This window comes from Hemicordylus capensis, chromosome 1 (assembly GCF_027244095.1).
Source record: "Hemicordylus capensis ecotype Gifberg chromosome 1, rHemCap1.1.pri, whole genome shotgun sequence".
In the NCBI taxonomy this organism is placed as follows: domain Eukaryota; kingdom Metazoa; phylum Chordata; class Lepidosauria; order Squamata; family Cordylidae; genus Hemicordylus; species Hemicordylus capensis.
Genome location: NC_069657.1, coordinates 220267432 through 220288426, shown reverse-complemented (window position 1 = coordinate 220288426; position 20995 = coordinate 220267432). Strand labels below are relative to the sequence as shown.

The window sequence follows — 20995 nt, the reverse complement described above, 5'->3', positions numbered from 1 at the left end:
ATTGCGTGAGTTTCCTTTTGCAATCCCACCGGGACTCACACAATGCAAGCCAGAAACTGCAAGCCAGAAACACAATGCAAGCCAGAAACTCACACAATGCAAGCCAGGAGAGCGCCACTGGCTCCACTTGCAGGCAGCTACCCTCGGTTTAGGGGTGGGGTGTGTGTGTGAAGCCTACTATGCAAAGCACAGAAGAGCTAAAAGGAGGACGTTATGCAAGGGAGTAGGGGCATTCTCTCACACACAACACACACAGGGGAGAGAGAGAGATTTGAGCAATGAAACTTACTTTGTTAATGCAGAACAGAAGAATAAAATGCAGCCAGAGGGCAGTGTGGTGGGTAAACGGCAGGCAGGCAGAGTCAAGGAACATCCCCAGCAGCAGCAGCTCTCACAAGCTACTCCGCTCCACTCCTCCTGCGTGCAGCAAGCAGGGAGGGAGGAAGTGAGACAACCAGCATGGTGGTCATGTGTTCTCCGGCAGCCAATGGGAGCTCCCGCCCACCGGAGATCTCCGTAATGACAAAAAAAAAAAAAAAAAATCACACAAAATTTTTTTTTTGCCAAAAGCAGGGGACTGGCAGGGGCACTTTTTTGCGCCCCCTCCCAAGTGGCGCCTGGGGCACGTGCCCCCCTGCCCCCCCTATCGTTACACCCCTGATAAACGTTATAGGTATTAATTTACAGAAGCTCCACACAAAACTTTTATTGAGGTCAGTTTTACAGTAGACATTGTGGGGATTCCAATTGCACTTTTCTATTTTGGGATGGGATAAAGGATGCTGGTGAAAAGTTAAACAAAAACGCCCAGCTTAATACTTACCACCTCTAGCATGTGCCTTAGGAATTTCATTCCTGGAGTCCAAGGGGCAGGAAGATTAGCAGACTATATTGGAATTAAGAGGGACATCATCTAACACGAGCTTTGCTATGTTGCCTAACAGACTGGGTCCCCTATCTTGAGTGCAACGGCTTTTGAAAGGGCTGGAATCTTAAGCATTCTCACCAAGAAACTCAGTGGGGCATACTTCCAAGTTAACATGTATACAATTGGAATGCACAAAATGTGGCTGCTGAGCAAAGAATGGCAATGGACAGCATGGCATACTTTAAAAATCTGCTTTGAAAAATGTTTATTCTCCAAATATATCATTTTAGGAATACAATACAGTCTCTAGTTTTGTGGCATAACTTGCAACTTTATATGACTTCAGGCATAAGGTTATTACCATAAAGACAGGAGGATAGGACAATGCCCAAATATGGCTGAACTAAACATATGGGACAAAATATCCAAAATAACAAGCTGTATTTGGTTTGGTTATTTGTAGTTAAAACTAGAGTAAAAGGTAGAGTTAAGCCATCGAGTCGGTATCGGCTCCTGGTGACCACAGAGCTTTGTGGTTGTCTTTGGTAGAATACAGGAGGGGTTGACCATTGCCTCCTCCCACACAGTATGAGATGATGCATTTCAGCATCTTCCTATATCGCTGCTGCCTGATATAGGTGTTCCCCATAGTCTGGGAAACATACCAGCGGGAATTCAAACCAGCAACCTCTTGCCCCCTAGGCGCCTAGTTAACACTAAGCCCCATTGAAATCAATGAGATTAGTTAATGGTCACTAACTTAAATCTCATTAATTTCAATGGGACTTAGTCAGGATTCTCTTTCTTTGGATAAAACCCAGAGATTACATTTGCAGTATCCCTTATCAGTTAATTGAATGTTTTTTGGTTTTTTAAAAAACTACATTAATATCCCACCTTCCTCTATGGAACTCAAGGCAATATATGTGGGATTCCCAGGCGTCCCATCCAGGCACTGACCAGATCCAGACCCTCTTAGCTTCAGCAAGGTGTCGCCATTATGTTTGTGCCTTCTGACTATGCCATGAGACCAATGTCCCAATGGGAATGATGGAATTCCTGGAGGCAAAAGTTTTAATAGGCAGGAACAGTTTACACTTGAGGTGCACATAACCCACCATGGCTCGCTTGATCTTTTGTTTCAACAAAAAAAATCTGCACAGCACCTTTTAAAAATAACTTGGAAAATGAATGCCACTTACATTAACCTATGTTGTGTTTGGGGGATTAGGTTTGTCTCACGTCTTGTCTCTGGTCCTACAAGAGCTGAGCCTCTTCTATAAAAGAGATGTCAATGGGGTTGGTGTGTTGTACGACCTGCTCAGATCTCCATGGCTACAGGCCCTCCTAAAGGTAAGGTGTCTTCCAGTCTCTTTGGCAATGGTTGTCTCTCACCTTGCAGGGAACGGAATAGATTTCTGACCATATCTCCAAGAAGTACAAATCTGAACTTTTTTTTTAGTAATGTGAGATGCTGGTGACCAAAGACTTTTGGTGGAAATAAATGCACTGTTTTTCTCTTCTCCCTCCACCAATGATATTTAAATGTTGCAGTTCCCTGCTCTAGGTACAGTGCTGAGAAAAGGCTTGTGAACCCTGCTAGGATGGTCTGTATGTTAGCACAAATCTTATTCAAAACATGATTAGATCCCAAGCTAAACTCTGATAAGAGAGAAAGGCAACTCCAGTGGTTAGAGTGCTGGACTAGGACTGGGGAGACCTGAGTTCAAATCCCCATTCAACCATAATACTAGCTGGGCATTTCTCTCTCAGCCTAGCCTACTTCACAGGGTTGTTGTGAAAGAGAAACTTAAGTATGTAGTACGGGCTCCTTGGAGGAAGAGCGGGATATAAATGTTGTAGTAGTAGTAGTAATAACAACAACAATAATACTTATAAAATAATAGTAATAATAATAGTTGTTGTTATTATTATTATTATTATTATTATTATTATTATTATTAAGGAACTCAGGCAAAAAGGATATATTTTGAATATTCACCTAACAGAAAGAGGCAACAACAAACATCCTTGTATGAAAGGGTATATGAACTCTGCATTCAGTAACAGGTGGCACCTCCTTCAGCAGCAACAATTGCAACTAAACACATCCTGTAACTGGTGATCAGTCTCTCACATCAGCTTGGAAGAGTCTTGACCCATTCTTCCATACAAAACGGTTTCTGCTCTGTGATATCTGAGGGGTTCCTTGCATGAACAGCTCTCTTCAGGTCTTGCCACAGTAGGGTTTAGGTCTGGCCTTTGACCTGGCTACTCCAAAACATGAAATCTCTTCTTCTTCAGCCATTCTGTGGTAGACTTGCTTGAATTGACAACAACATTTAGGGTTATTGTCTTGCTTGCGTGACCTACTTTCAGCTCACAGACAGATGGCCTGACATTGTCCTCTATAGTTTTCTGATATGCAGCTGAATTCATGGTTCCAGCAATGATGGCAAGCCATCCAGGTCCAGATACAGCAAAGCAGCCTCAAACCATGATGCTACAACCACCATGCTTGACAGCTAGGATGAGGTTCATACTTTGGAAGGCAGTGTTTGGTTTTCACCAAACAAAACGTTTGTGATTGTTTCTGAAAAGTTCAATTTTTTATTCATCTGTTCGCAGAACATTATTCCAGAAGCCTTGTAGGTCCATCCAGATGCCCAGAATCATCCAGAATGGGTCATCCAAAATTAAAAATTGAACTTTTGGGACACTTCCCCTCACCTCCATATAATATTTTCTGCCATCTTCTATTTTTTGCCATAAAGGAATGACCATGCCCGCCTCAGCAATGGTTTTAAAATGACAAGAGTATTACAATTGCTCTTTATCTCTGCTGTTCATTGTCAACTTTTTGGACTCCTAGGCATTTAGATAGATATAATGAGCATCCTGTCTGACAGTGGCTGATGTTTTTATCTTGCACTCAGTTTTAAACTCATCATTCTCCCCCTTCTTAAAAATATTTTTTTTATTTTACTTTTTATTTATACAGCATCCGCAATACACATGCTGTGTTTATTTTAAAGAGTTTCATAAGCCTAAAAGACAGGTATCCGCTCCCAAGGAGCTTACAAGTTAAACTTTGACAGTGGAGAAGGAGTAACAAGGAGAGACTGAGGTGGATATGAATAATTAAGTTGCACAGACTTAGGCTTTGCTACAGTTTTTGACTGCCATTTGTTTGAAAAGTGGGCTAGATTCCTGACTCAGTTGAGATGCTTATTTCAATGGTGAAGGGAGGAGGTCAGGGCATGTGAACGATAAGTATTTGCCTAAGATATTAGACCCATTATGACTCTTTGTTTTGATACCGTTAGCTTCATCTTTAACACTTCTGCTTATAGGTTTATGAATGCCTCCATCAGTATATTAAAAAGAGACCCGTTCCACTCACACCACAGGCACGGGCACTGAATCATGAGGTGAGATCACTGGTCCAGATTCAAGCAGAACATTATGTTGACTTACCCATTTTCAAGATTAAATTAGTTTTCTTTGTGCATCCCCAGGTTGTGGAGTTGTTGCGGGGAAGCCAGCAGTCTCCAGAAGTTAGAGAGCTCAGGCGACTCCTACGAGGTCCACACTTCAAGGCAAGTACTGGCCCCAGAAATTACTCAGCATTGAAGGAGAAAGGTCAGGAATGGAAGGCAGACTATTAAGATCCATATTATAAAAATGTGTAATCAGTAGATATAGACCACCTTGGTTCCAACAGGCTGTGAAAGGATTCATGGAATAATGCTGTTGGAAGAGGCCTCCATCTTTAACACCCTGAACCCAGACAGAATAATCTAGATGCAATACTCCCAAAAGATTAGTCCATGTATTAGAAGAACATAACTTATGATCTACACTATAACGTGCGGCAACAAGACGGGAAGATGAACAACCAAAAACCTTAGGGCAGTTAAGCACGTATGGTATCTAATGTGCTGTAGCTGCTCTTTCCCCCTCTCCAGTTGGTGCTTTCTGACATGCAGAGAAGCTTATATGCAGAGTCTCATGCATCTGTACACCCCACCAGCAAAAAGTAGCTCTAACCCTTTTACATCTGATCCTCTCTACAAGGCAGACAGAAACATACAGAGAGGGGAAAGTAGTAGGTACAGCATTTCAAAAGACACTCTATTGAAATATGGGCTCCTTGGCTGCCTTGTTGACATGCTAGCTTTTAGTGTCCAGGTAATGTTAACCAGAGAAAGCATCCAAACATACAATCTCCCACTTCCAGAAGTTGTACTGCATGCATTTTTCTGAACTATTTAATTGATTCTTAGTCAGTCTGACTTGAGGGAAGCTTTCTTCTAAGCTCCAGATATTACAGTCAGTTAACTTCTGTGGGCTTACTTACATTTCATTCCTTTTTACTCTATAAAAATCAAAACACACAGCAAGAAATTAAAAAAAAACCTTGCTAACGGAGCAAAGAAACACCTTTTAAAGTGGCAATTCTCTTATATTTAGCATAAGAACAGCCCTGCTGGATCAGGCCCAAGGCCCATCTAGTCTAGCATCCTGTTTCACACAGTGGCCCACCAGATGCCTCTGGGAGCCCACAGGCAAGAGGTATGTGCATGCCCTCTCTCCTGCTGTTGCTCCCCTGCAATTGGTATTGAGAGGCATCGTACTGGAGGTGGCCCACAGCCACTGATAGACCTGTCCTCCTTTGTGTAAGCCCCTTTTAAAGCCATACAAGCTGATGGCCATCACCACATCCCATGGCAAAGAATTCCTTAGATTGAAAATGTGTTGTGTGAAAAATTACTTCTTGTCGGTCCTAAATTCCCTGAACTCCAGTTTCATGGGGCGACCCCTGGTTCTAGTGTTGTGAGAGAGGGAGAAGAATTTCCCTCTGTCTACCCTCTCCACTCCATGCATAATTTTATACATCTCAATCATGTCTCCCCTTAGTCACCTCTTTTCTAAACTACAGAGCCCCAGGTGATCTTATGAGGTCTTGTCTCATAAGGAATGTGCTCTAGGCCCCTGATCATCTTGGTTGACCTCTTCTGCACCTTTTCCAGTTCTACAATATCCTTCTTAAGATACAGTGACCAAAGCTGTACACAGTACTCCAGATGTGGCTGCACCATAAATTTCTATAAGGGCATTATAATATTAGCATTTTTATTTTCAATCCCATTCCTAATAACTCCTAGCATGGAGTTAGCCTTTTTCACAGCTGCCGCACACTGAGTCGACACTTTCAATGAGCTGTCCACCACGATCCCAAGATCTGCCTCCTGGTCAGTCACCAACAACTCAGATCCCATCAGTGTATATGTGAAATTGTGGGTTTTTGCCCCAATATGCATCACTTTACACTTGCTTACATTGAATGTTATTTGCCATTTTGTCGCCCACTCACCCAGTTTGGAGAGCTCTTTTTGCAGCTCCTCACAATCTGTTGTGAATTCCAATACCCTAAATAGTTTAGTGTCATCTGCAAATTTGGACACTTCCCTGATTATCCAAACTTCTAGATCATTTATTAACAAGTTAAAGAGCACTGGTCCCAGTACTGGTCCCTGGGGGACCCCACTTCCTACCTACCTCCATTTGGAAAACTGTCAATTTATTCCTACTCTCTGTTTCCTGTCCTTCAACCAGTTACCGATCCACACATGAACCTGTCCCCTTATTCCATGACTGCTAAGTTTACTGAAGAGCCTTTGGTGGGGAGCTTTGTCAAAAGCTTTTTGGAAGTCCAATTATACTATGTCAATCAGACCACTTTTACCCACATGCCTGTTGACACTTTCAAAGAACTCCAAAAGGTTAGCAAGGCAAAACTTTCCCTTGCAGAAACGATGCTGGTTCTCTTCAGCAAGGCCTGTTCTTCTATATGCTTAACAATTTTGTCCTTAAGTATGCTTTCCATCAATTTAATCAGCACCAAAATTAAGCTGACTGGCCTTTAATTTCCCGGATCCCCCTTGGATCCCTTTTTGAAAATCGGAGTCACATTGGCTACTTTCCAGTCCTCTGGTACAGAGCCTGATTATAGGGACAAGTTACATATTTTTGCTAGGATATCGGCAATTTCACATTTGAGTTCCTTCAGAACTCTTGGGTGGATGACATCTGGCCATGGCGATTTGTTAACTTTAATTTTTCAAGATTGTTTAGAATATCTTAACTCATCACCTCAAATTGGCCCAGTTCTTCAGCCACTAGACCTGAAAAGCTCAATTTTGGAGAGGATATATTGTCAGTATCCTCTGCTGTGAGGACAGATGCAAAGAACTCATTCAGCTTCTCTGCAGTCTCCTTATCCTCCTTAATAATCCCTTTAACACCCTCATCTAAGGGGGCCAACTGCGCCTCTGGCAGGTTTTCTACTTCTGATATATTTAAATTAGGTTTTTGTTATTCCCCTTGACAGTTCTAGCTATATGTTCCTCAAACTCTCTTTTTGCATCCTTTGTTGTCTCCTTGCATTTCTTTTGCCAGAGTTTATGTTCCTTCCTGTTCTCTTCATTTGGGCAGGACTTCCATTTTCTAAAGGATATCTTCTTCCCTTTTAGAGCTTCCCTGACTCTACTTGTTAGCCATGCTAGCATCCTTCTGAACTTGGTGGTACCTTTCTTCCTTGGTTTACATTCCAACTGTGCTTCTAATATTGTGGTTTTAAATAAGTTTGATGCTTTCCGGAATGACTTGACCCTCCTGACTTTCTCTTTCAACTTCCTTTTTACCAGTTCCCCCATTTTTGAGACATTTCTTCTTCTGGAGTCCATCGCATCTGTGTTGGACTTCCTTGATAGTTCTCCACTTGCAAATATGCTGAATTGGATCACACTATGGTCACTGTTATGCAATGGTTCTGCATCTCACTCCAGGTCCTGGGCACCACTAAGGATTAAGTCCAAGGTCACCATTTCTCTGGTTGGTTCCGCGACTAACAGTTCTAAGGCACAGTCATTTAGCACGTCTAGAAATTTGGCCTCTCTGTCATTACCTGAATATGAATTTACCCAGTCTATGTGTGGGTAGTTGAAGTCACCCATTATTACTCCCCTTTCTCTCTTTGATGCCTCTCTTATTTGTTTCTCCAACTCCAGTTCACTCTCAGCGCTTTGATCCAGAGGGTGATAGCATGACCCTAGTAACACATTTCCTTTCAGTTCTCGTAATGTTACCCAAAATGATTCTGTGGAGGACTCTGGTCCACCTAGGTTTTCTAGCTTATTGGAATCTATCCCTTCTTTAATATACAGTGCCACTCCTCCCCCAATCCTCCCTTCCCTGTCTCTTCTATAGAGTTTATATCCAGGAATAATCATGTCCCGTTGGTTCCACCAGGTTTCCGTCACACACACTATATCTATGTTTTCATTAGTAACCAAGTATTCCTGCTCACTCATCTTGGCTCAGAGGCTTCTGGCATTGGTATACAGACCCCTATACACCGAGTCCCTCACCTGGTGTTGGCATGTGCTATCCTCCTTACCATCATATGACCTATTTGCCAAGCTGTCATGTGTTTCCTTCTGCTCAGCTCCTGGCTCTACTCTGTCCCCTTCTGGTTTATCCGAAACATGTTCACCCTCACACCTTAGGGGATTTTTCTGACTGAAATAGGTACCACCCAGTTCCTGCTGGCAACTCCCCAGGCATCATTTTAAAAGCTGCTTTGCGACCTTCTTGATTTTAAGCACCAGCAGTCTGGTTCCATCTTGGTTCCAGTGGAGCCTGTCCCTTTTGTAGAGGCTTTGCTTCCCCCCAAATGTATCCCAGTTCCTAACAAATCTAAATGCCTCCTCCCAGCACCACCGTCTCATCCACGCATTGAGACCCCTCAGCAACTCCTGTCTCGCTGTCCTTGCATGTGCAATAGGTAGCTCTTCAGAGAATGCTACCCTGGGGGTTCTGGATGTCAGTATGCTGCCTAGCAGCCTTGGCTTCCAGAACCTCCTGACCACATTTCCCAACATTGTTGGTGCCAACGTGCACCATGACAGCTGACTCCTCCCCAGCACTGCCTAATAGCCTACCTAGACACAGTGTGACGTCCGCAACAGGCAGGCAGGTCATTGTGCGGTCTACACGTGGGTCGCAGACCCATCTCTCTATGCACCTAATGATCGAATCACACACTACTAGGAGGCCCCCACCCCCTGGAGGAGTATCCCTTGTGTGAGAGGATATAGGTGCATCACCCAAGAAAGGGGTCCCTGCTAAGGGAGTGTTTCCCTCTTCCTCAGACCAATGTCCTCCTTCCCTGAGACCCTCATTCTCCATAACAGTAGAAACGCTATCAGCCTGTGAGTGGGATGCCTCTATCACATCCCTGAGGGTCTCATCCACACACCTCTCTGCCTCCCTGAGCTTCTCCAGGCCAACCACCTTGGCTTCAAGGGAACAAATTTGTTCCCTTAGAGCCAGGAGCTCCTTGCACCAAGCGCGCACCCATGACTTCTGCCCTCAGGCAGATAGTCATACAATACAGATAGTCACAGCAGGGGGAGAGCAACTGACCCTATCCAACCCCAGCACACCATCCCTCCAGTGGCTACTGCTGGTATCTGCTTTATGTTTCATTTTAGATCGTGACCCCTTTGGGGACAGGGGACCATCTTATTTCTGTATTATTTATTTTTCTATATAAACCGCTTTGAGAACTTTGGTTGAAGAGTGGTATATGAATATATCCCCATCTCTGGCAGTTTTCAAAAAACACCTGAAAACCCATCTTTTCACCCAAGCTTTCTCAGCTTCCTAAATTTTGGGGGTTTAAATATCTGGTTTATTTTAAAATTCAAAACCTGATTTTGGGGTTTTTAATCACTGTAATTGTTTAATTGTTGTTTTAAAATGTTTTTAAATTGTTAATTGTTTTTTAATTTGTTTTAGCTCTTTTAGTGGTTTGTTTTAATTGTAAACCGCCCTGAGCCATTTTGGAAGGGCGGTATATGAATCAAATAAATAAATAATAAAAATAAATAAATAAAAATATCCGTAGCAGTAATAAAACAATAAAATACAAATCACAAAAGCAGCAGAAACAGCACCCCTTAAAGGACAAAGGCCTGATTAAATAGCCAGATCTTCACCTGCCTCTCCAAGGCAGTGAGGGGAACTGAAACGCAGATGTCCAGTGGGAGGGTATTCCAAAGCCTTGGAGCCATGACCGAGAAGGCTCTGTCCCACATGCACAACAACTGAGCCCCCCTTAGTGTCAGCACATAGAGCAGAGCTCCCTCTGATGATCTCATCAAGCGGGCAGAAACATTTGGGAGCAGGTGGTGCTCCAGGTATCTAGGTCCCAAACCATAAAGGGCTTAAAGGTAATACCTCGTACCTTTACATGGACCTAGAAACAAATTGGCATTATCTAATCATTTTCAGCCTGTAAAAGTGTGGCAGTTGTGATCTAATTCACAGGACTGTTGTGAGGACAAGCAAGTTTCATGTACTCTTAGGATTAACTCTGCATTTGTTTAAGAGAGCGAGAGAGAGCGCGCGCGCATATGTGGGAGCTTTTGATAGTTTAATTTCATCTTGTTGCTTCTAACTGCTAAGCAGTTAGAACCATTGTCTGTGTCTTCTTCTCTTGTCAATATAGGCCTTACTGTCAGCTCATGATACTGTGGCCCAGAAAGATTATGAGCCAATTCTTCCACCTCTGCCAGATAACATCCCCGAAAACGAGGAAGCTATGAGGATTGTCTGCCTGGTGAAAAACAAGCAACCCCTTGTAATGTTACAATTTAATTTTAAATGCTTTACAAGTCAGGGTTTATCTCACCCTATAAATAATGTGTGTCTTGCTACTTAATGTTTGCCTTTAAAAGTATGTAAAAAGGTAGACTATAAGCACAGCCTAATGCTGCTGAGGATGAGTTGGTCTCTGTGGACTGGAGATTTCATCCCATGGGAGCTTCTTCTAAATATAACATGATGGAGGGTCTGGCCAGTTTCTCAGTGATCAGGGTTATGTACATGACCTTCTTTTGATTTCAGATCTAGTGCCAAAACAATGTGGCATGGGGGAACTGTCATTAGGATCTCCCATAGTTTAGCAGCCCCATAGATCTGCTCTGAAGATCGTAGGGGGCAGGGGACTCCAGGGCGTTTCCCAGATGTCATGCTGCCAGGGGTTCACAACATTTCCGTTCAGTGCCCCTCCGTATTGCCTGTGTTCTGAAATCGTGGTCATTCCGTTGTCACCAGGGTTCTGTCCATATTTCCGTTGCCTTGTTTCAGCTTTTATTGATGCATTTATTTTTCAATTGCAGGGAGGCTTGCCCCGCTTTTTATGTTTTGCAGCGTGGACAGTTATTTTCATAGTTTTTTGTTGACTTTCCGGGGGTGGGGAGGGTTAGGGTTAGGATTGGAAGAGAGAAGGTAGCAGAGAAGGTAACAGAGCTACGGCAGCGGTTGTACAACAACCGTTGCCGTAGCTCTGTTACTCTGTTACACCACCCAGAGCCTCTAGATGGGGCAGTTTATAAATGTAATAAATAATAATAATTAATAAAAGAATAGTGGCTACTGCAGGAAGGGGGGGCAACCAGGTGAGGGAAATGTTCCCCGTTTTGCCCCCTAAAAGATCGCTGCTGCTGGTGGCAGGATGGAGTGTGGTGGCATCGGATGGCTGCAGGGAGGGTGGGGGGCGAGGAGGGAAGAGTGAATGCCCCCCTTTTTTAACCGCTAAAAGCCCACTGCTGACTGTGCAGGCAGCGGCGAGCTCAGCACCTTCTAGGGATGTGCGAACAGGTTCGACGTCAAACTGGTTTGGTTCAACTGTTTGGGGTCAAACCTAACCACCCCCTGTTCTGCCGGATCCTGGACCAAACCACTTGGGGTTCACAAGATTTTATTTTTTTTAATTTAAAACTTGTTGCCTCCCGGGGAGTTGTCTGAGGCAGCGTAGGGGGGTGTCCATGGAGGTTCCCTCCCTTGTGCATGACCCAGGCCACACAGAGGCCTATTGCCAGGCACGGCGGCCTCCAAAATGGCTGCCGCACCAAGGGAGGAAGGCCGAAGAGCGGCTGAACGGCACATTTATGGCATAAGGGTGGCTGGCAGGTGGGAGGGGGAACCTCCATGGACCACAACCACCCGCCAGTTTGGACAACTCCCCCGGAGGGGGTAGGTTTTAAAAAAAACTTTTAAAAAACCGAACAAATGTGTGAACCCACCCCTCCCGGGTGCCGGACTGAACTGGCCTGGTCCAGTTTGGACTCAGACCAGACCGGACCAGCCAGTTCCTTCCATGCACGCACCTATAGCAGAGCCTCAGCCCGTGTGGAGGGAAGCAGGGAGGAGGAAGGTGCTGAGCTCGCCGCTACTCGCACAGTCGGTGGTGGGCTTTTAGAGGTTTAAAAAATTGAGCACTCACTCTCCCCTCCACCCCCCACCCCACGCAGCCAGCCACTGCCACTGCACCCCATCCCACCACCGGCAGCGACAAGCTTTTAGGGGGCAAAAGGGGTAGCTTTCCCCTTGTCCAGTAGTATTGCCGCCGCTGCCACAGCTTTAAAAAAAAATAAAGTAAAATAGGGGGGACTTTTCTCTAGCCCTTCCCTGCAGCTACTGCTGCGGTAGTGGCTTAAAAAAAAAACTGAAGTTAAAAGGGGGGATTTCCCTCCCCCCCTCGCACTACTGCCACCGTTGCACAGTGGCCAGTTTTTTTAAGGGCAGCAAAATCCTTTTTTGCCTATAGGTGGCAAAAATATGAATATGATGAGTATTTATATACCACTTTTCAACCAAAGTTCCCAAAGTGGTTTACGTACAGAAATTAATTAATTAATTAAATGGCTGCCTGTCCCCAAAGGGCTCACAGTCTAAAAAAGAAACATAAGAAAGATGCCAACAACAGCCACTGGAGGGATGCTGTGCTGGGGTTAGATAGGACCAGTTGCTCTCCCCCTGCTAAATAAACAGAATCACCACTTTTAAAAGATGCCTCTTTGCACAGTTAGCAAGTTGTTGCACCTTTGCACAAAGGCACTGAGGGGGGGGGGAATATAGATAGATAGATAGATAGATAGATAGATAGATAGATAGATAGATAGATAGATCTAGATCTAGATCTAGATCTAGATCTAGATCTAGAGTCATCATGTCAGCAGTTCCTGACCTCCTTCACAAACCTATTGGCCAAAAATGGAGGGGGGCAGTGAATGCAATCCCAAGGGGAATATGGACACCCCCTGCCTGGAAAATCCGTTGCAGTGATGGGCAATACGGATAGGCAAAACCCTGTCACGTTGCATAGAAAAGCACCTTAGAACCGCTGCGCTCGCAGTTTCAAACCGCTGCCTTGTTCCGTTACACTTTGCAATACTTTAAGCGTTGCAAATCTCATAGTCCAGAAAATGCCCAGGAAAGGGAGTTTGAACTCTTTCCTTCCCATGCCCTTTTCCTAATACAAATCCTCCCCCACCCCACACCAATGTGGTGTTAGCTCTGTGAAGGCAGAGGGACAGGAGAGATCAGAACAGTGTAGAGAACTGTCTTTCCCCTTAGAGTTAATACAAGCTTTGAGTGGGTGGGTGGATTTTGGATTGGCTTTAGAGAGTTTATATTCTGGATTTTAATCTGTTTTTAGAAAGTTGTTACCTAACTTAAGCTTTGGGGGATGTAGTAAACTAGAGATGGAAAATAATACTATTTGAATTGGAAACATATAAGATTGCATATAAGATGTAGAGACTTTAATGAAAGTAAAATGTGTGAGTGTTGCTATTGTCTCTTCCTCCCTTATGGAAAAAAGACCTGTGGATCTTTTTAGCGCAATTATGGTACATATTTTGCTCATGTAAACTAAGGCACTCTCTGGGAATCCCACTGGCCTCATAATCTGGAGAGAGGGCAGCAGTTTGTGGAAGGAGGGTGGTGCATATGTCAGGAGCTATCTGTTCCTAGCATAGATAGACCCTCTCTCAACAATAATTTCCAATAACCTCTGACATGCTCACCAGATTTGCCCTTGAAATGGATGAAATGTAAATGGAAACAACTGGTGATCATCCATTCTTCTTTTTTTTTCCACCTCAGGGTGCCACTATTAAACGCCATGAACTTACAGGAGATATTACAGTGGCAAGAGTAATCCATGGTGGACTGGCAGATAGAAGTGGTAAGATGAATTAAAAACCTATCAAAGAGAGGAAATGCTGGTTCCTGTCCCTGCACCCTCCACCCCTTTATTTCTGACGGCATTTTCTGGATTTGTTACGTTTTGTAATTTTTTTAGTAGAATGGAAAGGAACCCAAATGCCAGCCCTTTTCTTTAAATAAAAAGGGTGCATGCTCAAGATAATGCTGTTCTGGTTGGTTGTTTGGTTGTTTGGTTGGCTGACTGATTGATTAAGTGCTGTCAAGTTGGTGTTGACTCTTAGCAACCACATAGATAGATCCTCTCCAGGATGATCAGTCTTCAGCTTGGCCTTTAAGGTCTCTCAGTGGTGCGTTCATTGCTGTCGTAATCAAGTCCATCTGGTTACTATTGCCATATTTTGCTTATCTCACTGTTGAGAGCTAATAGGTTAGCTGTATTGTAAATAGATGTTTTAGATCTAATATCTTTATTTAGATCTAACTCCTCTTATACATTTGTTTTAAACACTCTGTGTGTATAACAGTGGATAACACGTGCCTGAACAAGAGATAATCCGCCTTAAGTGATCTAATTTCATGCCCCTGTGGCGCAGCAGGGAAGCAGCTTGCCTGGGGAGCAAGAGGCTGTTAGTTCAAATCCCTGCCAGTGTGCTTCCCTGACTGTGTCTAGTCAATATATATTTGTAGTCACCTATATCGGGCAGTAGCGATATAGGAAGGTGCTGGATGCGGATGCTCACTTCAGTGACAACGGCAAAGGCATCATCACCTACTGCACGGGAGGAAGGCAATGGTAAGCCACTCCTGTATTCTGCCCAGAAAACCACACGGCTCTGTGGTCGCCAGGAGTCAACACCGATTTGATGGCACAATCGGGGTGGTATAGACTGGCCCCGGGTTTGCTGAGCCACAACTGTGAAATGAAGCTCACAGTCCTGCTTCATACCTTGTTATCTCTCAGAACCTACATGCCACAGTGCTTTCCCCTGCAAGAGTAGTTTTCAACATGTGGGGCAGGCCCCTCTAAATGGGAATGGTCCAAGGTTCAGGGACAGAGAGGATCCTGAGGCAAATGGAGCCGCCTTTCCACCAGTAGCCAAGAAATGGATTGTTTGAATGCCCCCTAGCAAAGGATCCTCATCGAACTACAAGGGATTTGTTGGAGCGACTAATCATCCCAATTTGATCTGGGCCTAGATTTGCCATGCCTCCCACAATTCCAGGTTTCACCCGGATTTCAAGCATCTCACCCAGATTTGCCCAGATTTCAACTTTCTTTTCTTTCTTTTTTTAAGCGCTAAGCTCTAGCCATTGTAGTAGCAGAGTTATGGAGCAAAATATGCAGCCACTATTCTGCTCAACTGCTGGACTTGGATTAAGACAGGAAAAGCACAGGAGCCTAGCTGGGAGGGTTTCATTTTCACAGTTAGCCTCTGAGGAATATTACCTTGTTTGTTATCAGCCGGGGATCTCTTTCAGGCAGTTGAGAGGATAGAATGATTTTGATGTGAATCACTACCTGCCTACCAGGCTGTGTATTGTAATGTTTAAGGACTTCCTTGGCTTTATATTCAATGCATGCCTACTTAGAAGGAAGCACTGTTGGTTTCAATCAGACTTTCCCTCAAATAAGTGTGCACAGAACTGCAGCCTTAATTTAAAAGCTGTGCTTTCTTTTATTTTATTTTTGATTCTATTGCTGCTGTTACTATGTCAAGGGATATGGTCAGGCAAAGATATCTTCCCCAACTATAGTTGGTAGATATCCAAAGCAAATGCACATCAATTGGAAAGTGCAGTTGCTAATTTGCATATGCACAATTATTTTCAAGCCAATTTTCATAATATGCAAATTAGGCACCCGGATTTGGAAACCTAGAATATGGCAACCCTATCTAGGCCCCTGCTTAAAGTGGGCTCCGAGGGTATTGTGCCCAAGGGCTCCCAAATCCTGTGGCTGGCACTGAAATAAAGTGCCAGCCCCAGACATCTAAGAGGGTAAGCACACATAGGAGGGTACATAGCTAAGTCCACTGCTGTGGTTCATGTGCCTTATATGAATGAGTAGAGCATGGACTTCGTTCAACATGATCTCTGAGTAGCTGTGCCCAGGATTCTGGAAAAGAATCCCAATGTCTCTCAAAAATTCTGAATACATTTGTCCATCTATCATCTGATAGAACTCACACTGTCCTCCATTTTTGTCTTAGGTTTGTTATATGCTGGAGATAAATTGGTAGAAGTGAACGGGGTTCCAGTGGAGGGGCTGGAGCCAGAACAAGTAATCCACATTTTGGTGAGATAATTAACTCTTCGTGGTTTAATGGCATCCAGTGACAATATGTAATCAATGCAAATATACTTCCTCTAAACATATACCCTGTAGAGCCATAGATCTTCAAGTGTGAAACAAACCTCCCTAAAGAGGGCTAGGTATTTGCTACATGTTCTCCATGCCCTCTATCTAACTCCAGAGGCGTATCTAGGGGAAATAGCGCCTAGGGCAAACACTGAAATTGCGCCCCCTGTCCAGGCATCTGACACCCATCTTTGAGATAACTTTACCATAATATCAGCTGAAAAATACAAGTCAAGCTCGTTAATCTTTTAATATTTCAAAAACTATTTAGCAGGGGACTTAGCCAGACCAAAAAATGCTGGAAAACTACAAATTTCAGTATGCTGGGGCTCATGAAATACCCAAATACTATGTGGAGGTGTATTTGGAAAACTAAACAGAAGTGCTTGTCTAATTCTCTACTATGCATTGTAGCATCACTATTACATAAGTTTTAAAAATCAATGGAGAATTTGACATTTCCCAGATATTCTGTAAATAATTAAAGGATATGCAGAGTAAACTGTGTCACTGCTTGGAATATATTCTAGTCTTTCAGAAAGACAGTTAAAATGAGAGAAACAGAGCAAGAAACTCCCAGTGGGCCTTAATATTAAGGATTTCACATTGATTCAAAGACAAACTCACCATTAATAGCCATATTAGCAAGACATCACATTTAACTCAGTTATCACAAGAAGCAAAGTAAGAGCAAATGAATACAATCCTTACTCATAAGCATCAGCTCCGCATTCACAAGCCCTGATTCTCTGTACATAGTGCCACTCTGAATATGTGTACATTGTCTTTTATTTATTTATTTATTTATTTATTTTTACCTATAGCCCCTTTGGGGGGGCTTCCTAAAGGCTGGAGGGTTGCTAAGGTTTCCCCTCACCCCGCTGGCCTCTAGGGCCTCACAGGGACCATTTGAGCATGTGCGGTGGACATTTTTAAAAATAATCTTTTTTTTAAAAGGTCACTGAAAACAAAATGGCCACCGCGCATGCTCAAATGGCTTCTGCAAGGCCTGGCATGACCTAGGGCCTCACAGAGGCCATTTGAGCATGCGCAGTGGCCATTTTGTTTTCAGCAGCCATTTAAAAAAAAAAAATTACAAAATGGTGCCCCCTTCAAGTGGTGCCCTGCCTGCCCTACCCTAGATACGCCCCTGTCCAACTCATTGTTTCTGTATGTCTTTTTTAATGCAATGTAGTGATTCCTATATGTTTTGTGTCCTACTTTTCCTACCCCATAATGTTTAGTTGGACAGACTTTTCTGGGAATGGATGAGACAGACTCCTCTGTTTGTACGAGATCGCAATTTGCGTGGGGATGCCATTGCTTTCTCCTCAGCTGTGCTCCAATTAATCATTCCTTTCATGGTCGGCTGCTGTTGTTCCTGAGTTTATCTGGGGCTGCTCATACCACATTTTGGATGATATTTGATCAACAGTTGTCTTTTATGTTTCTTCTTGCAAACTGCAGTTCCTCAGGCACTAGATATGAAACTTTAAGGGTGCATAACATAAACTTGCCTCAGTATTTTGGCTGATCCAAGGGATGATTTTCTTTCTTCTATGTATCCTTTGCTTTGCCTCTTTCCCCACAGCTCAACTCTCTTGAGGGAGCATTCAGCCAAGTGGACATGGTGGGCCCATGCAGCTAACCTACTCTCCCACCCCCTATCTTCAAAGAGTTTGTTCATGAAGAGCTTTTCACTTGAGCTCCTTGGCATCTGGTGATTTGGTGAAATGTTGTGTCTGCACTAAAATGTAATTATTTAAAAGATAAACCCCAATCTTCTTATGCAAACTAAGAATCCCTTGGAGGTCCCATAAATATGCCCACAAGTAAGTTGGGCAGAACTTTATTAAAAATAATTTTACTGAAATTCTTGCGTGCAATAGCAACATTCTACCCAGGCACTTTGGTGAAATGTTATTCTGACTTAAATTCCTTAGAAGTTTCAGCAAGCATGAAAACTGCATAAATGTAAGAGACCTCAAGAAGGCCTTGCATTAAATGTGTGTGTACACATGCATGCACACTTAAAATGATATTATCGTAGACTGTATTAATGCTGTCTTCACAAAAATACATTTGTAATAGTCTAGAACTGATCATCTGCTAGTCTTGTTGATTAAACATTCAGTTTGTGACAATAGTTAAGCATAACTGGATGTCCTTTTTCTGAATTTATGTAGGCACTCTCACAGGGAACAATTATGTTCAAGCTGATTCCAGTTTCTGATCGACCAGTCAGCAATCAAACAACAGTAAGATGCAATTATTTATTTAGCTCTCTGTTGTTACAGATAGTTAATCCAGTGATGTTCAGTAGTAAGAAGAATTACTGCTGGCAGTTCAGCTTATGGCAAACTTCTGTGATATTTCTGTGATATTTTTGACAACTCTGGTAGTTCGGGGAAATGAATACACTGCGCGTAAAGCAGTTTGGGATTTATTTAGAATATTTATACCCTGCCTCTCCAGTACACTACTGCTTGGGGCGGCTCACAACAATAAAATAGATACAACGTAAAATAAAAGTAATATAAATTAACCAAATTAAGTAAACAAGTTAAAAGTCAGGCTAAAACCACAATCAGAATTAAGTTTCAAATTAAAAGCTATTTTAAAACCTAAACATTGAGAATTGTAAAAACTAAAGAACCTACCAGATATAAGCAAAGATGGAGCATTCAAAAGCCTCTTTAAAAAGATGTGTTTTTAGTTGTTTTCTAAAAACACTGAGGGGAGGGAGCATGGTGAAGCGCTTCAGGGAGGTTATTCCAAATCCAAGGGGCCACAACTGAAAAGGCCCTGTATCAAGTCCCTGCCAACCAGATCTCTGTTAGTGGAGGGGCCATGAGCAGGGCCTGAGATGATGAGCGGAGAGTCCTGGCAGGTTCATAAGGGTGAATGCGATGCGACAGGTACCCCGGCCCCAAGCCATGTAGAGATTTAAAGGTCAAGACTAGCACCTTGAAACTAGCCTGGAAGTGGACTGGTAACCAATAAAGCTGCCGCAGGATGGGTGTGACACTTGTGAAGAGACTTGCACCCATGTGCATCCTTGCAGCAGCACTCTGGATCAACTGACGCTTCCAAACCATCTTCACGTGCAGCCCCACATAGAGTGCATAGTCCAATCTGGACCTTACCAAAGCATGAGTGACTGAGGTCAGGTCTGACTTCTCCGGTGTAGCTGGTAAAAGGCATTTCTGCACACCACCGCCTCCTGCACCTCCAAGAAAGTGTCAGGTCAAGAAACACTCCCAAGCTGCAGACTTTGTCTTTCAGAGGGAGTGTGGCCCCGTCCAAGACCAGATTTACCTGATTACTTGGATGATCAGTTCTACCAACCCAGAGCACTTCTGTCTTATCTAGATTCAGTTTCAGCTTATTCGCCCCCATCCAGTCCAGAACAGCCTCCAAGCCCCGATTCATCCACTGCATCCCTGGTGTCTGCTGACTTAAAAGATAGGTAGGTCTGGGTGTCATCAGCATATTGATTGCACTGCAGCCCATACCCATGGATGACCTCTCCCAGAGGTTTCACATAGATGTTAAACAGCATGGGAGACAGAACAGATCTCTGTGGCACCCCGTAGGCCAAAGGCCAAGGGGTGGAGCAGGCATCCCCCAGCACCACCTTCTGAGTATGACCCTCCAGGTAGGAGTGGAGCCACTGTATAACAGTGCCCCCAAGTGCCTCGGGAGAGATGTCCTAGAAGGTTACCATGGTCGATGGTATTGAAAGCCGCTGAGAAGTCCAGGAGGATCAACAAAGTCACACTCCCTCTGTCTGTCTCCCGGTGTAGATCATCCACCCTGGCGACCAAGGCAGTTTCCATCCCATATCCAGGTTGGAAGCCAGACTGGAAAGGATCTAAGTAATCAGGTTCATCCAGGACTGCCTGGAGCTGAGATGCCAACATGCTTTCCAGCACTTTACCCAAGAAGGGGAGGTTTGAAACTGGCCGAAAGTAATATTTAAGTCATCTGGGTCCAATGAGGACTTTTAAAAGGAGGGGCTTAATGACTGCCTCCTTCAAGCAAGGGGGCACCACCCTCTGATCTAGAAATGCATTCACCACCCCCGCCACCCGTGGACCTAGTCTCTCCCTAGAAGCCTTCACCAACCATGAAGGACAAGGGTTGAGGGCACAAGTGGTAGACCTCAGCCTTCCAAGCAGCCTATCCTCTTCAGGCAACACAGTCTGAAAACTATCCAATATAACAAGTCCGGATGGTACATTGGTAACATCCAGTTCCAGTGCCGCAAAAATCTTAGCATCCAAGTCAGAATGGATACAAGCGATTTTATCTGCAAAATGTAACACAAATTGGTCACAGCTGGCTGTCAAGCATTCTGTTTGATGGTCTTTGGGGTCCTCACCTAGGAGGCCCTGAACCACTTGAAAAAACTCCGCGGGACATTGAGCAGATGCAATGTAGGATTTCTTCACCACCATCACTGCCATAGAGTAGGCCCTAATATGAGCGCCAGCCTGTGTTTGGTCACTTTTGTTTGGAGTTTTCTGCTAACTATGCTCAAGCCATCTACCAGCCTGCTTCATTGTCTGCAACTCTATACCAGGGAGTCGCTTGGGTTCAGCGGGTCGGGAGAGGACACCTAGGTGCAACTGTGTCAATCGCCTAACCCCATCTCATACCAAAGGGAGACCAAGGTGTCAACA

General features: G+C 43.9%; 1 protein-coding gene across 11 annotated transcripts in view; it reads left to right on the top strand.

The window, feature by feature from the left end:
• The window catches only part of MPP4 (MAGUK p55 scaffold protein 4), a 62851-nt gene that overhangs the window by 16104 nt on the left and 25752 nt on the right, over positions 1–20995 (top strand). For 9 of the 11 annotated variants that reach the window (XM_053280096.1, XM_053280065.1, XM_053280115.1 and 6 more), the window contains 7 exons: positions 2100–2221; positions 4222–4299; positions 4387–4467; positions 10446–10577; positions 13889–13970; positions 16162–16247; positions 18497–18568. In XM_053280096.1, coding sequence (XP_053136071.1) covers positions 2100–2221; positions 4222–4299; positions 4387–4467; positions 10446–10577; positions 13889–13970; positions 16162–16247; positions 18497–18568 — 653 coding nt within the window. Of the gene's footprint in view, positions 1–2099; positions 2222–4221; positions 4300–4386; positions 4468–10110; positions 10168–10445; positions 10578–12004; positions 12203–13888; positions 13971–16161; positions 16248–18496; positions 18569–20995 lie in introns of those variants that run through there. The other 2 variants (XM_053280141.1, XM_053280136.1) reach the window with 2 other exon arrangements.